This window comes from Helianthus annuus, chromosome 15 (genome assembly GCF_002127325.2).
Source record: "Helianthus annuus cultivar XRQ/B chromosome 15, HanXRQr2.0-SUNRISE, whole genome shotgun sequence".
NCBI lineage: Eukaryota > Viridiplantae > Streptophyta > Magnoliopsida > Asterales > Asteraceae > Helianthus > Helianthus annuus.
Genome location: NC_035447.2, coordinates 109,454,082 through 109,468,711, shown reverse-complemented (window position 1 = coordinate 109,468,711; position 14,630 = coordinate 109,454,082). Strand labels below are relative to the sequence as shown.

The 14,630-nt window shown below is 37.2% G+C and overlaps 1 protein-coding gene across 2 annotated transcripts in view; it reads left to right on the top strand.

Annotated features, from left to right (window-relative positions):
- The window catches only part of LOC110912095 (MADS-box protein AGL42), a 28,157-nt gene extending 14,050 nt beyond the window's left edge, over positions 1-14,107 (top strand). Inside the window, exons 3-9 of one of the 2 annotated variants that reach the window (XM_022156766.2) lie at positions 11,483-11,533; positions 11,960-12,041; positions 12,110-12,171; positions 12,255-12,354; positions 13,456-13,497; positions 13,564-13,626; positions 13,723-14,107. In XM_022156766.2, coding sequence (XP_022012458.1) covers positions 11,483-11,533; positions 11,960-12,041; positions 12,110-12,171; positions 12,255-12,354; positions 13,456-13,497; positions 13,564-13,626; positions 13,723-13,854 — 532 coding nt within the window. In that variant the 3' untranslated portion in view covers positions 13,855-14,107. The remainder of the gene's footprint in view (positions 1-11,482; positions 11,534-11,959; positions 12,042-12,109; positions 12,172-12,254; positions 12,355-13,455; positions 13,498-13,563; positions 13,627-13,722) is intronic. The other variant, XM_022156767.2, reaches the window with a different exon arrangement.
- Positions 14,108-14,630: the final 523 nt, after the last annotated feature.

Genomic DNA, 14,630 nt, shown 5'->3' with positions numbered 1-14,630 from the left:
GGCTTAGTAAAAGTCAAATATCGTAACGTACCGAACAAGATGAGCTACAACGTTCCATCAGATAAGATGTCACCATGAGTAACACTCAGTTTTGAGTTAGTAACATCTAGAGTGGAGGCTTGTTTGCAAGTTGGCATGTACACAGGAAAAAGTATATTTGCAACATATGAATCTTGGGAAGAAATGGCCCACTGTTTTTTAGTAAACTTTAACTCCAAGGAAATGGTGAAGCTTACCTATATCAGTCATCGTGAATTCCCTAGATAGTGGAGACATAATTTGATGTAAACGATGGTCATTTGAAACAGTGAAGGTCCTTTCATCAACATATGAAAGGATGTAAGCCATACGAGTGCCCTGCTAGTAATCATATATTGAAGTGTCATTAGTAGTGTTTTAGAACTTGCACCTTGTGAGATATGTGGCAAACCTGATGCCCTTGGGGTTTGTCCAAGCCAAAAAGAGACTTACGAAGAGAGTATAAGTGTGTCTGTTTGGAGGATTCATGAAATCCAGGTGGTTGAAACATGTAAACAGTTTCTTGAATATCCCCATGTAAATATGCGTTCTTGACATCCAATTGGTAGGTTGGCCAAGAACGAGAGACTTCAAGGGTAAGAATTGTCCATGTTGTGGTTGGTGTAACAAGCAGACTAGACGTTTCATCACAGTCAGTGCCAATGTGTTGGCTTATCCCATTTACAACCAATCGTGCTTTATACCCTTGAAGGGTATCATTTACATTAAATTTATGCCAGAACAATCACATATACAGGATCACACGAGCATAAGTAGCTCTTAGAATCAGCTCCCAACTATTGTTATCTATGAAAGCCCTATATACATCACTCAGAGTTGCATGCCAGCTCATGTTTGTGGTTTGGAAGAGGTAAGTTGGTGGGTAAGAAGGTTTTGGGAAGGTTTATGGGTGGGAGAGTTCTGAGTTTTCCTTCCTTAGAATGCGTGTTCATAGGATGTGTTGATCGAGGGGGTTGTTAGATCGTTATGAAGGGTTGTTCTACAATTGGGGGAATAATGGTAATTGTAGTTGACTGTGAGAGGGACAAGATGATGTCGGTATCATCTGGTTAAGTAAATTGATGTGGAGAGGCAACTTAAGGTTGGTGAGGTGTTGGTTGGTCATAGGTGGAGGTTGTTTGGTAGGATCAGTGAGAAGTAACTCAGTGGATAAGGTGCAGTAACGGATTTGGTGGTTGTAGTGACCAGAACATGTGTGGAAGCAAGTGTGGTAGCAGAAGTTGAGTGGATTGGCTATTGGAAAAGTATTCGATATGGTTCCATTTCAAGAAAGCTAGTCATTAGAGTTGGTTTAGAGTGAAAGGCAAAGGGAAATGTTAATTTGTCAAAAGTTACGGGATTCCCATTGAAACATCTAGGCATCAATAACCTCGATAATTAGGTGGGTAGGCGGGGAACATACATTTGGTAGACTGAGCTGTTGTTTGTAGGCGTGGGTGACGATTTGTTTTGGATTAACATGATTTTAATTAAGTTGCGAATCATGATTTGTATTTTGATTTTGACATGGGTGACATGGGTAACTAGGGACAACATGATTTTGATTAAGTTGTGAATCATGCATTTGCCTTTTCTGTTCTATTGGGACGTATGTGGACATGATAGACGAAAATATTTAATGGTCATGTTGAATTGTGTTTTGATGAAGTGTGAATTGCTTAAACTTCACAAAAGTATGGGATTTAAAATTTAATATTTGTGTCCACTTTTACTTGAGAGTGGAGAAGTCTATAAGTCTTCATTTATGATGTCAAAAGGTAGCAAAGTACAAGAAGTAGATAGAGAAAACAACAATTTATTTTTAGCAATATTGCAAGACAAACTAAAAGATAAAATGCTAGCTTTATTACATGAAATAAAACTATGAGAAGTTAAAAACTCCATGATGGGAATTCCTAGGTGACCTAGATGATCATGCTGTGTTGGTGAAGAAGATGCCACAAAATTAGATAACATTTGATTACTTGTAAAAAGGTAGAGGTAACTAGAGCTATTGTGACTGCTTGGGTTTTTCCTAGCCTGAAAACCCTTCATAGAAAAATCGAAAGAGTCAAATTCAATAGAGACCCGATTTTCAGTGGTGAATCAGCGAACCTATATGATATCTTTAGGGGAAATTTGTATGTAAAACATGTTTTAAAGTTCAAGGGGTTTGGATGAGTTTTTAAGAGTGGTGTTGCCCTAACCTAGTAGTGTATGCCATTACCATTTGTGACAAATATATAATTAAGGGATATTGGATTTAAATAACATAAACTTTCATCAATTGGCCAATAATACTCCCAACTTTCGATTTGTACACCAGCACTCCCAACTTTCAACTTATTGGCCGATAACACTCCCTAACTAATAGAACTCTAACACAGTTAGCTGATGTCAGCTGACACATCATAAAAAAATACCACATCAGCTGCCAAGTCATCAAAAATGTCACGTCAGCTGCCACGCCAGCTGCCACGTCAGCAAAAAATGGCCACATCAGCAAAAACTAACTGCGTTAGGATTCAGTTAGTTAAGGAGTGTTATCGGCCAATAAGTTGAAAGTTGGGAGTGCTGGTGTACAAATCAAAAGTTGGGAGTGTTATCGGCCAATTGGTGAAAGTTAGGGTTATTTAAATCCAATATCCCTATAATTAATAGATACAACTTGGGTAGAGACCGTAATCACAAGTTATTATTCAGGATGGTTGGAAGCCCTCGTCTCCATGCACCATTGTTAATAACTATTATTGTGGGTTTCCAAAGTCATGGCTTGGAAGGCATAGTATTGTTTTCGGTGAGATGGGTTTGGGCGTGCTGACCAGAAGAGGTAGGTCGAGATGTGGTGGGCCGTGGGGGCCAAGGAGTAGCCCAAACCAGCTAGTTGGGGGTACGTGCATGGTGGAGGGGAAATCCAATACAGTAGGGTGGGATAACTAGTTATTATGCAGGCCACTATTGTGGTGTAGTGGGCCAATGTTGCTAAGGGAGACACTACTATTGTTGAGTGGGCCATGATTCACACTGCTGACCAAATGAGCTGCGACCAAACATTAGGCCACAAGTTTTAAAAGAATCTTGGACACTTGGATTAACGTTTATTCCCAGATGGATCCAATTTGGCGAGTCTCGAAGATAATCAGGAGGTGCGTCCAGAGTAGTAGCAGCGACGGTAGGGGATGGCTCACGTATTTCCTATGTCGATTGCCTTTGTTATTCAAGGTGTAGCATTAAATATGCCATTTCTTAAAAGAGAACACTTTAGCTGATGAATGCAGCTGTAACATCAAGCTTAGTGGGTGACCCTTAAGCCAATTGAAGGACCAAGCGTTTTTCGGTGACCAGGTAGCCAACATCAGATAATAGGTCGGCTATATCCCGAAGTTTTGGCAATAGGCGTGAAAGGAGGGCATTAAACGGAGTGTGAGGTCAGTGTAATCAACCTCCAAAGAAGCGGCCCAATAACCCTTGTCAAGCTCCAAGGAATTGGCATAAATAATCCTTATTGTTCAAAAAAAAATATTTGGAATAAGGGTTCATGCTTTGTATTAAGTGGACTCGGTGTTCAGGGCTCGAACCAATGGGATTCAAAGAGTGGATCACCTTTGGTGGGGGCTTGGTACCGTCAATGTGACGTAGCACGTCATGCCCATGGGCATGAAGTTGGATTAACAAACCCAAGATAAATATGAGACATTAGTGCCATCGAGTACACAGACTTTATGTTGGATGTGTTGGTCAGAACCCTTATGAACACGAATACAATGATAAACTACGAACAATCGAAGAATAACTATATTGAATGTGAAAGTATAAGTGATTCTGATGATTACAATTGAAACATACAAACCCTATTTATACTAAACGAACAGGTGCGAATCAATAAATGTGTCTCTTCGCGAATAGGTATGTATCTTGAACTTGTAGATGATATTGTATGATGAAGAGGTGTGTTTGCTGCTTCTCCCCTTGTTGTCGTCGATCAACAGGTGTGACTCCAGGAGGGATCGTATCCTTTAATTGAGTTGGTTACAATCTTCCATCTTTCCACCTTTGGCCCTTGTACTTCATAACTAACCTAATTCTAATATAAACTATCTAATAAGTAATTACTAAACAACCCTCGTACTTTAGGATGTGAGGGAATAGAACTTCATTCACCCCTAATCACGAACATCCTTGAGTTGTTGTACGTTTTGAACTTGCTTGACTTGTAATAGCATTGGTTTTTTTTTCCAACGCTAGATGAGCCTCTTTGTCCTTCTCTTTTTCTTTGTCTTTACGCTTGCTACACTCGTATACAAAATAACCGAATTCACCACATTCGTAACACTTGAACTCGCTCTTGTCTCTATTTCCTCGATCGATATTTCGTCCACGTCCTCTACCTTGACTTTATCTCCATGTCCGTTTCCATGATTGCCAATTTCCGGAATGATTTTCTAAACTTGCCATTAAGAGATTATTGTTCTTCGGTTCGTTTTGGCTCTTAAGGCATTCTTCAAATGTTGTAATCCTACCCACTGCTTCTTCAAATATCATTTTATCTATTTCTGAATACTGCTCGATGGATGCCACAATTGGTAGAAAATTCTTTGTTATGGAGATAAGTAACTTCTTTACAATATTCTTATCTTTAATGGTGGTGCTGAGGCTTTTAAACTTGGATTGTATACCACCCAACTTGCTTGCGAAACTAATTACTGTTTCGTTTTCTCCCGTCTTTAAGGCTTCTAATTCGCTTCTCAAAGTTTGCAGACGCGCTTTCTGAACTATATCGGCTCCAAGATATCGAACTTTGATTGCATCCCAAACTTCCTTTGCACTTTCGTATTGCGCAACTTGCATTAGAATATCTCCCGGTAATGTTTGGAAAATCATTGCTTTCGTCGTATGCGCCTTTTTCTCATCTACCCCTTCTTTTGAAACAACCGTATCCCACAGACTATATGCCTTCAAGATCGTTTCCATTAGGATTTCCCACTAAGTGTAATTCGATTGAGTCAACTTTGGGCATTGAAGAGATATATTTCCTTGCTTGCGAATTGACGTTGACGTGCTTTCTTTGTCGTCTTTTCCTGACATACTTCCTTTCTAATTTACGTTCTTAGTCTTTTTCTTTCCTATCTTTCTTGCTTTACTTCAAGATTTTCTTGCTATTCCTCAATCTTTCTTCTTGCTTGCACCACACAGGTTTTTCAACTTCCTCGTACCACACAGGTTTTTTGATTGCCACACATGTCTTCCTTGCCACACAGGTTTTTGATTGCCACACAGGTCTTCCTTGCCACACAGGTCTTCTTTACCACACAGGTGCGACACAAGTCTTAGCACCACAAAGGTTAATTTTCACCACGGAGGATTTGTACCACACAAGATTTTTTTGTACCATGAAGGTTTTTCCACACAGGTTTTCTCGAATGACTAATTTGCTATTTGTTTTGAACTGCGTTCTTTTCTAAAACATACTTATGTTATTTTAAAAAGACAAATTTGTTTTTTTTAATTCCTAAAAATGGCATAATCGATTCTTACTGATTTGATTTAATAGAAAAATTCGATTCTCCCTGATTTGATTTGAGATTTGAATTTAAAAAAAAGAATTCAAACAAACGAAATCTTTGATTGCAATCAATCAATCAATCTGCAATTCAATTATGAAACCAGTACTTACCTAAAAAAATAAATTCGAGAGAACCTGGTTATGATGATTTCAATCGGGATTCTTCTTCTTCCTAGATTTGATACATGTGCTCTGATACCACTGTTGGTCAGAACCCTTATGAGCACGAACATAATGATAAACTATGAACAATCGAATGAATAACTATATTAAATGTGAAAGTATAAGTGATTCTGATGATTACAACTGAAACATACAAACCCTATTTATACTAACCGAACAGGTGCGAATCAATAGACGTGTCTCTTCCGAATAGGTATGTCTCTTGAACTTGTGGATGAGATTGTATGATGAAGAGGTGTGTCTCCTGCTTCTCCCCTTGTTATCGTCGATCAACAGGTGCGACTCTAGGAGGAGTCATATGCTTTAATTGAGTTGGTTACAATCTTCCATCTTTTCACCTTTGGCCCTTGTACTTCATAACTAACCTAATTCTAATATAAACTATCTAATAACTAATTACTAAACAACCCTCATACTTTAGTATGTGAGGGATTAGAACTTCAGGATGTTGGTCATAGTCTAAACTAGGTGAAGAGGAGCAGACTGTTATTGGGCATCATTCTCACTGCGATTTTCGACCATAGCACTAATTAGATCATGGATTGCCACGTGGGACATGGTTTGATCAAAACTCAGTTGATCTTTTCCCAAACCATGGTGGTTCGCAAGGTTTAATCCATGACAACATGACCCTCTTTTAATTAATAAGGAGATTTTGATTGGTGGGGAGAGGATAGTGGATGATAGTGGGGGTCATGATCCACACCATATAAGGTGGTAGATTAGGTTGGTGGATGAGGATGGGGTGACATGACGCTAACGTGGAGGGTGGTGATGGTCGTTCGGGTCATGACTACCCCACATAGCCTAATAGTGAGGTTTAAATCCTTCGTGTACTTCTTTAATGTCTATTAGATCACAAGTTGTATACGTGTTCACTAGCTAGCATCTGAAATTTAAGTCTTGATTTTCGATCCTGATTACAGTTCTTATGTTTATATATGGTGATCATAAACATTTAGTTCGCTAACAGTTGTTCTTGTAGGTCACAACTTTTAACAAATGCTCTTCTAACTTACCATATTGAACATACAAGTATGTGAACGTTGTTAAGTTTGTCTTATCTGGATGGCATGTAATCATGTTTCCTAGCAGATCTAATTGTTGCTTACTGTAGATTACCATGTAGAATGCTTTTTTTTAATATTAGTTTATGAGGGACCAAAAATGAATCGGTTGCTGAGTGTTTTGAGTCAGTCTCTACAGCCTGGGCTTGGAGATGGAAACCAAAATGCACCAGACCCCTCTTTTTCTACCAAGTTTCATTTGCTTGGGTGCAGCCGGTTCAGTTAACAAGTGATATGGAACAATGGATTTGGACCAAGGAAAGGGATGGCATCTTTAGGGTTGCCTCAATGAAAAAGTTCTTTACAAGGCGATTGGACATCGTCGGCTAATAAAGCTAGCTTGGATCACATCCCGACAAGGGAAAACCTCGCACACAGGAACATTAATTTGGATTCGGTTCTTTGTGGTATTTGCAATTATGATGCTGAATCAACCTCACATTTGCTTATCTCCTGTTCTCTGGCCTCTTATGTTTGGCAAGCAATCTCAACTTGGTGCAATGTGACCTATTTATGCCTTTTCAATTATGGATCTTTTGAATTTTCATAAGCTCAATTGTATTGATAAGAAGAAACACAAATTTCTACAAGGGATTATTATGATATATAGCTTGCTTTGGAATGCGAGAAACGAGGCGATCTTCTCGAGCACAGACCATAGGTTCAAAGGTGATTGAAGTCATGAAGTCCCTAAGCTTTTTTGAACTAAAAATAGGTCCTGTGTTAAAGTTTTAAGATGGAGTCAGTAGTGTAATTTCTCATTTTAAATGTATGTTTTGATCTTTGGCTGCTAGTATATAGTTTTTATAAAAGTTGGTGGTTCGAAAAAAAAATCTAGGATAGACAATAAAATATTCATGCTAATTATTTTTGGAAATAAGAGAAACTGTATCATTATAACTAAGGCCGAAAATCTTGGCATTTCCTTTGGTAACCATGTGGGCCTTAAAGCGATCAAGTTTACAATCTAGGCCTATTTTTGGAAGGAAAAAAAAATCTAGGGAAATCAAAATTTTGTTTCTAAACAAGGTCATGGAACTTGTTCCTAAGTCTTGGTGTAGTATACTGCTATCACTTCATCAATCATTTTCTACGCACAAAGATGGATAAAGCCTCTCAATGCATGTAGTTATGGGAATAGGAACATACCCAAGATTGACAACAAACGTAAGTTATAAACGATCGTAGCTTAAATATCAATACATCGGATAAGAGTTAGTGATAGATTGTGTTCCTGGGAAAAAAGGTAAATCCCAAGTTTGTAAGACTTGTGCTAGAGAAAGAACTATCCAAAGGATCTGTCATAGGTGGATCATCTTGTGGATTATATGAAATTATCTATTACCGAAAGGTCATCGGTAGTTGGAATCGTAAGGCAAGGAGGTATGCAGTAGGTTTTCAAGGTGGAAATGGAGGCATAGTCTCGACATTGTGAGTGGGTAGGGGAGAAATACTAGAAGATGAAGATCATGATTTAGTTTAGATGAGCTTGTGAATTTTCAGAAAAATACTCTTGATGATAAAAAAAAAAAAAAAAAAAAAAAAAAAAAAAAAAAAAGAGGTACATCACTTGTCATGTAATATGTGTTGAGACTAGGAGAGTAACATGTGTAATCTTTTTGAAGATGAGAATAACTTAGAAAGACACATTAGAGGGCTTTAGGACTGATTAACTTGTAAGAGTAGCTTTTTGTTATATAGTTCTAGGGCAGGAGGATTGGTGTAATATGCCTTGGGTTGACATGTAGTCAACAAATGATGTATAAAAAATACTCAATCAATTATTACTTCTCAGAGTACGAACAGGCAAGTCATATTGGGTTTTTGTTTCAAGATATAAAACTTAAAAATGCCAAATAGCTTCATTCGTTTATTGTTAAGAAAACCTAAGTGTAATAGGGATCAAGTGGTGGAAGGCTTGCATTTCTCTTGAGAGATGCAGGTTCGACTCCTACTTGGTGCAGAGTAAAGCACTGATGGGCAATGACAGGAGACCCAAGGAAACCTGGGTTGGATCCTTGAGTCAAACGGGTTTTACTGGTAATTTCAACGTCGTGCTTACGGGCCGATGAGTTACTGGGTTTTCCTCGGAATTGGTGATGGACTCGGGTTACTCTCGGAGTACTCCGTTTGTCCAATGGGTGCCTCGAGAGTGCTCGGGATTGATTCTGTTGGTCGTTCAAAAAAAATAGTGAAACCTTGAAAAACTGACTCGGATAGGACTCGCTCATTAGTGTAAAACAAAGTATATGGAGAATCGGTCCGTCAATAAACTTGGAGAGAAAACCCCACGAGTGTCTTTTCCTAGTTGACACTAATCAATCAATTGTAGGCTGTAAACGAATCGAACGAATTGTTCATTTTCGTTCGTTAAGGTTATAATGTGTTTACGAACGGTTCATGAACACTTATCGACTGAGATTTTATGTTCGTGTCCGTTCATTAAGGATAGAAGCGGTGGCTAGAGATGGATTGTGAGAGGGAGCGGTGCTAGGCCTTGAAGCCCTAATCGTTAAACGAAGGTCGACAATATTTTTCGATGCGAATAATGAGAAGGAAAGGGGAACGGTGCATAAACAGGGTGGAGATAATGTTTTCTATTTTATTTGTTTAGGTAATGAGATAAATAAGAATTAAAGAATAAAAAAAGTTTAAAAAAAATAAATGCTAAAAAATCTTTAATGAACAACCTAAACAAACAACCATGGAAGAATGTTCCCGAACATATTACCGAACGTTCACGACCACAATTGAACGAACGAGACATATGTTCGTGTTCATTCATATTTAACTAATCGAACGAAATTTCTTGTTCATGTTCGTTCATTGATTAAACAAACGAACGTAAACGAACTTTCCACCAAACGGTTCATAAACTATTTGCTGAACATTCGATTCGTTCCCAGCCCTAATCAAATGAATACAAAGGTGACTAACTTGGGGTTAATTTCTTTAATATTACAAGAGAGGGGTACACCAAATGGGTTATAGAGATCTAGCAGAACATAAATTATTGTGATAACAAAAGAAATTAAAATGAACCATTCTATGTTTCAATTCTAAATCGTAAAAAAAATATAGAAAATTGTATAAATGTAATGGTTATCGTTTCAAACTCCCTTCTATTGAAATTCTAAAATAATATAATGATTGAATGAGTTAGTTTGATTGTTCATTTACGTGTATAACCTACACATTTATAGACAAAATAACTGAAACAAGTGTAGGTAAACGGTATAAAATTAAAGATACATGTATAAATTTGTTTAATGTTTTAGCTTTAAGGTACGCATGTAAATATAAGAAAATTAATATTAAAGAAAATGTGAATTATCATTGGTAAAAAAATGATTTAGAAATGTTCTTTTGTTCATGTAATAATTTAGTGTTCTCTAGGATATAATTACCCATGTATATATCATGGTCGTAAGAATTGTTAGCCATTAGTCGGTTGGTGGGGAATCAACTAGTGATTAATCAGGATTAATCGAATTGAGATTTTTGTATGTAATTTTTCAAGTAGAAAGGTTGTGATCCCCTATGCACATTTTTTAAGTACAAAAAATAAAACACCGAAATTTACAGATTTTGGCCGTCGGAATCGCCTATTCTCTGGCCGACTAGAACCTATTTCTGGCCGACCAGGGCCCGATTAGGGCCGACCAACGATTAATTCACCGATCACCTAAAAATTAATCACATACCGGCCGACTAGCGACTAATCACCGACTAGTTGCCGATTAATCTCGATTTTTCCAACACTGATATACATTTTCGGTATGTTTGGTATGAGGTAATGGAATGGACGAAGGAATAAAATGGACGAGTGAATGCAATGGATCATTACCATTCCATGTCTTGTTTGGTTACCATGTGAATGGAATGAATTATTATTGTGTATTGTTTGGTAGGCAAGAAAAACATAGTAATAAATTAGCGGTGAGTGGTGGTAGTAGTCGGTGGTAGTGATTGTGGGTGGTTATAGGTGGTGGCGGTGGTTGTCGGCAGCGGCAATGGGTGGTGGTGGCGGTGGCGAGTGGCGGTGCGGTGGTGACGACAAGTGGTGGTGGCGACAAGGTGGCCGTTGGTGGTGGGTGGCAGCAAAGGTGGCGGCGGCGGCGGTGGCTGTCGGGGTGAGGTGGTGGCGGTGGCGGGTGGCGTCGGTGGTGGGTGGTGGTGGGTTGTGGCGAAGGTCGTGGGTTGTGGTGTTGTTGATGAATGGTGCAAGAGGGGATGGAATGGAAAAAAAACATGGGGGGTGGAAGGAATGATTTTGAGGGAATAGAATGTCTTTTGGAATGGGTGATTCCATTCCATTGACCAACCAAAACTCTTTTCTTTATTCTCTCGTAATCATTTATTCCATTCCACCTCTCATTCATGCATACCAAACACTACCTTTATGTGATATAAAACCTCATTGCTTATGGGCCTAACCCTAATAGGCTAATATATTATAACTTGTATTTGTTTAAATTTATGTGTATCAATTCTTTGCATTCAATCTAGTCCAACACCATTGTGTTGAAGGAATCTGTCAATCTCAATATGTTTCACCATTGGCGGGCCCCCATCAATTACTTTAAGTTTCATTCTTGCGAACCTACTCCCCAGGCGGGATATTTAATGCGTTAGCTACAACACTGCACAGGTCGATACGCACAGCGCCTAGTATCCATCGTTTATGGCTAGGATATGTCAGGTCAGTCTCCTGGGCCAAAGCTTATTTCATGTAGCCTTGATTAAGATCATGTGATGTGTGCTTTCTTTAGCTGTTTTAGTTGTATGTCTAGAAGCTGTCTTCGGGACATCACTTGTGGTCAATGAGCCCAATAAATCATTTAAAAGATTATCCTGGAGGTCAGATGTTCGAATCGTGTAAACAGCCTGTTACACCGACCCCCTCCCAGGCTTGCGCGAGCATGTAGGAGTTTCGTGCACCGGGTTTGCCCCTTAGATGGTTATTATCATTATTTTTTATCTCAATACACAAATTATAGTATATCCAGAAAAATAATATATGAATAACGACTTTTATCTTGTTCACATATCATATAATTTTACACCAACTACATAAATCATTGCATGAGGGATCCCTGAGATTCGTATTTGTATCACCATGTTGTAGCATGCGGAAGACTATAGAGAGGTATCGTGAACATGTTAAGAAAGATGAAAACTGCATTCCTGAAACTGAAGTAAACACTCAGGTCAAGATTCTAAACATTCTGGTCTCATAACCATCCCTAACATATATAAACAGATTATCATTTTGCAGAAACTGAAGAAAGAATCTGCCATCATTCAACAAAAGCTAGAGCAACTCGAAGCTTCACGACGGTTTGTGTTAGATTATACATTTCTGCACATCTTCCCATTTTATAAGCTCTTTTTTTTCACATTTAAATGGTTGATATGGTTAGGAAGTATCTGGGACAAGACTTAGTATCATGTTCACTGGATGAAGTAATCGAGTTAGACAGTAAGCTGGAACATGCATTGAGAACCATCAGGGAAAGAAAGGTACATATGTTATGTACGTTAGAAGAATGCGTTGATATCCCTTGAGATAATCATGCTAAAAACCTCGAATTGAGCCGAGCTTTAACCAATTTTAGCCTTAAAATTTGCTTGTTTAATAAACGAGTCGGAGCACGAGCTTCACTTATTAGGCTCGAGCTGGCTGTGAACCTTCTATTATTTTAGATAATTTTTATTTAATATATATTTAATATACGTATTTGTATAATAGTTATTGTTATCTAAAAAGTTATAATAAATAACTAAATAATATGTATTGTATTATGTGTAAACTTTTTAGTTATATATAGGGATGATTTAGCTTGAAATAGGAAAAACGCAGATAAACCTTTTCTTTTACATAACCATTATTGTTATTAATTAAAATACAACCTTAAAAATGGATAAACTCTCCATTTTGTTCTTCTCTAAATCAGGGCCGGCTTAAGGGGGAGTGAAATAAAGCAAAAGCTTTAGGCCTCAATTTTCTTAGGGCCTCAAATTCTAAGAAAATATATTATATGTTGGTAATTTTGACTTTGAGATTGTTAAAATTGAGGTTTATGATCTATAATTATGCGTATACAAAGATGATATAAGAATAATAGGATTTATAACAATTTTTTTCGTTTACAAAAAGGGCCCCAATTTTGCTATCCGCTTTGGGCCTAGAAAAATTTAGAAAATTTTGAGCCGGCCCTGCTCTAAATTACTGTTGGAAATGTTTTTTTACATGTGTAAATGATAAAAACTTACATATGTATAAATGGTAAACTCATGTGTGTAATTTTTTTTATTTAAAAATACATCTAAATTTAAATGTGTAAATTGTTTTTTGGTATGATGTTTATAATAATAATGGTTTTGTGTTTTTTTTTATTTTGACTGGTTTTGTCATGAGTTTTCATGGTAAGTTTTCGGAATAATATATAATTCTCAAGATAGCTCCCCCTTTTGTATATATTCTCTTATCTGTCTCCTTTTCCTCCTCTCCATGTCACCTTTGATCCCAAGAATTTTTCTCCACATAGGAGCATTTGGGATAGTCTTATATATAATGTATAAGTTTTTATTGGTTAACCTAATTTCTTGTCTTGATTTCAGGCTCATTTATTTAAAGAACAAACTGAAAAACTGAAAGCAAAGGTTTGCATTGTGCTATCCTTCTAGCAATCATATAGTATCTTGCTTTTACACCCTTTTCATCTTCAGGAAAGATACCTCATGGAAGAAAATGCAAGATTAGTGCAAGAAACTGCAATTTTATGCCAAAAGGTACATTTTTTCCATCATAAACGGTACCTTCTCTTTAGCCTTTTTTTCTGTACAAAGAAAGAGTATGGTATAATATTTATCTTTGAATTATATCAGCGTGATAGAATTTCACCCCAGCATTATGTGAAGGAGAAAGATGTGATTACAAGAAGCCAAAGTAGCCCGTTTTCGGAGGTGGAAACAGACTTGTTTGTTGGCCTGCGCCCCTCTCATAATTATCGAGATTAATAGTTCTATAGTTTTGCTGATAAGAATGATTAGTTATCTGACTTGATCTATTCATCAAAATTCCTGCAAACAACTTGGGATACAAAGAATAAAAAGTTAATAGCAATTAAAGGAAGTGCACATGTACTTATGTAATAAAACCATAACTGTAGTTTTACCAGTTTCCTTTGTATGGTAGTTACCACTCCAGTTGGTTATGACAACTATGCCAATTGGATGATGCATTAATGTTACACAGAAGATGGTTGTGTTATCTATCGTAATAATATTACAATAAGCCCTAACTAATATAGATTATCTAAGATTTATTACATGTGTCATTGTGGAACCAATTTCTAGTGATTTTTTCAAGTGAAACCTACCAATTCTTTGGACAAGTTGTCTGGGCCCGGGCGCGACGCTTGGAGCTCATGATGTTTTAACAGTAATATTAATTTTGTATAGAGGTTACTCCTGACGGCTGAGGTAATTGTTGAGGTAGATCTATATTGTTTAAGAGTACAAAATTAGCTTTGAGCCTGCTATGTTAGCAATTGTTTGTAGAACAGTAATTTAAATCTATACCATTTGCCCATAATGGGACTTGTATTGGTTAATTTCGTAAAGGAGTCGAATTATCTTCATTAATTTGTTTCGAGTCATAAATAGATGAGTTAAGCAATTGGAATTTCGTATTATTAATTATTTGTTACATATATTATTAGAACTAATGACAGGCGTGGACATCAAATTTTGCGAGAACATGTAAAGCAAAATGAGTAATTTGTTTTTTCAAT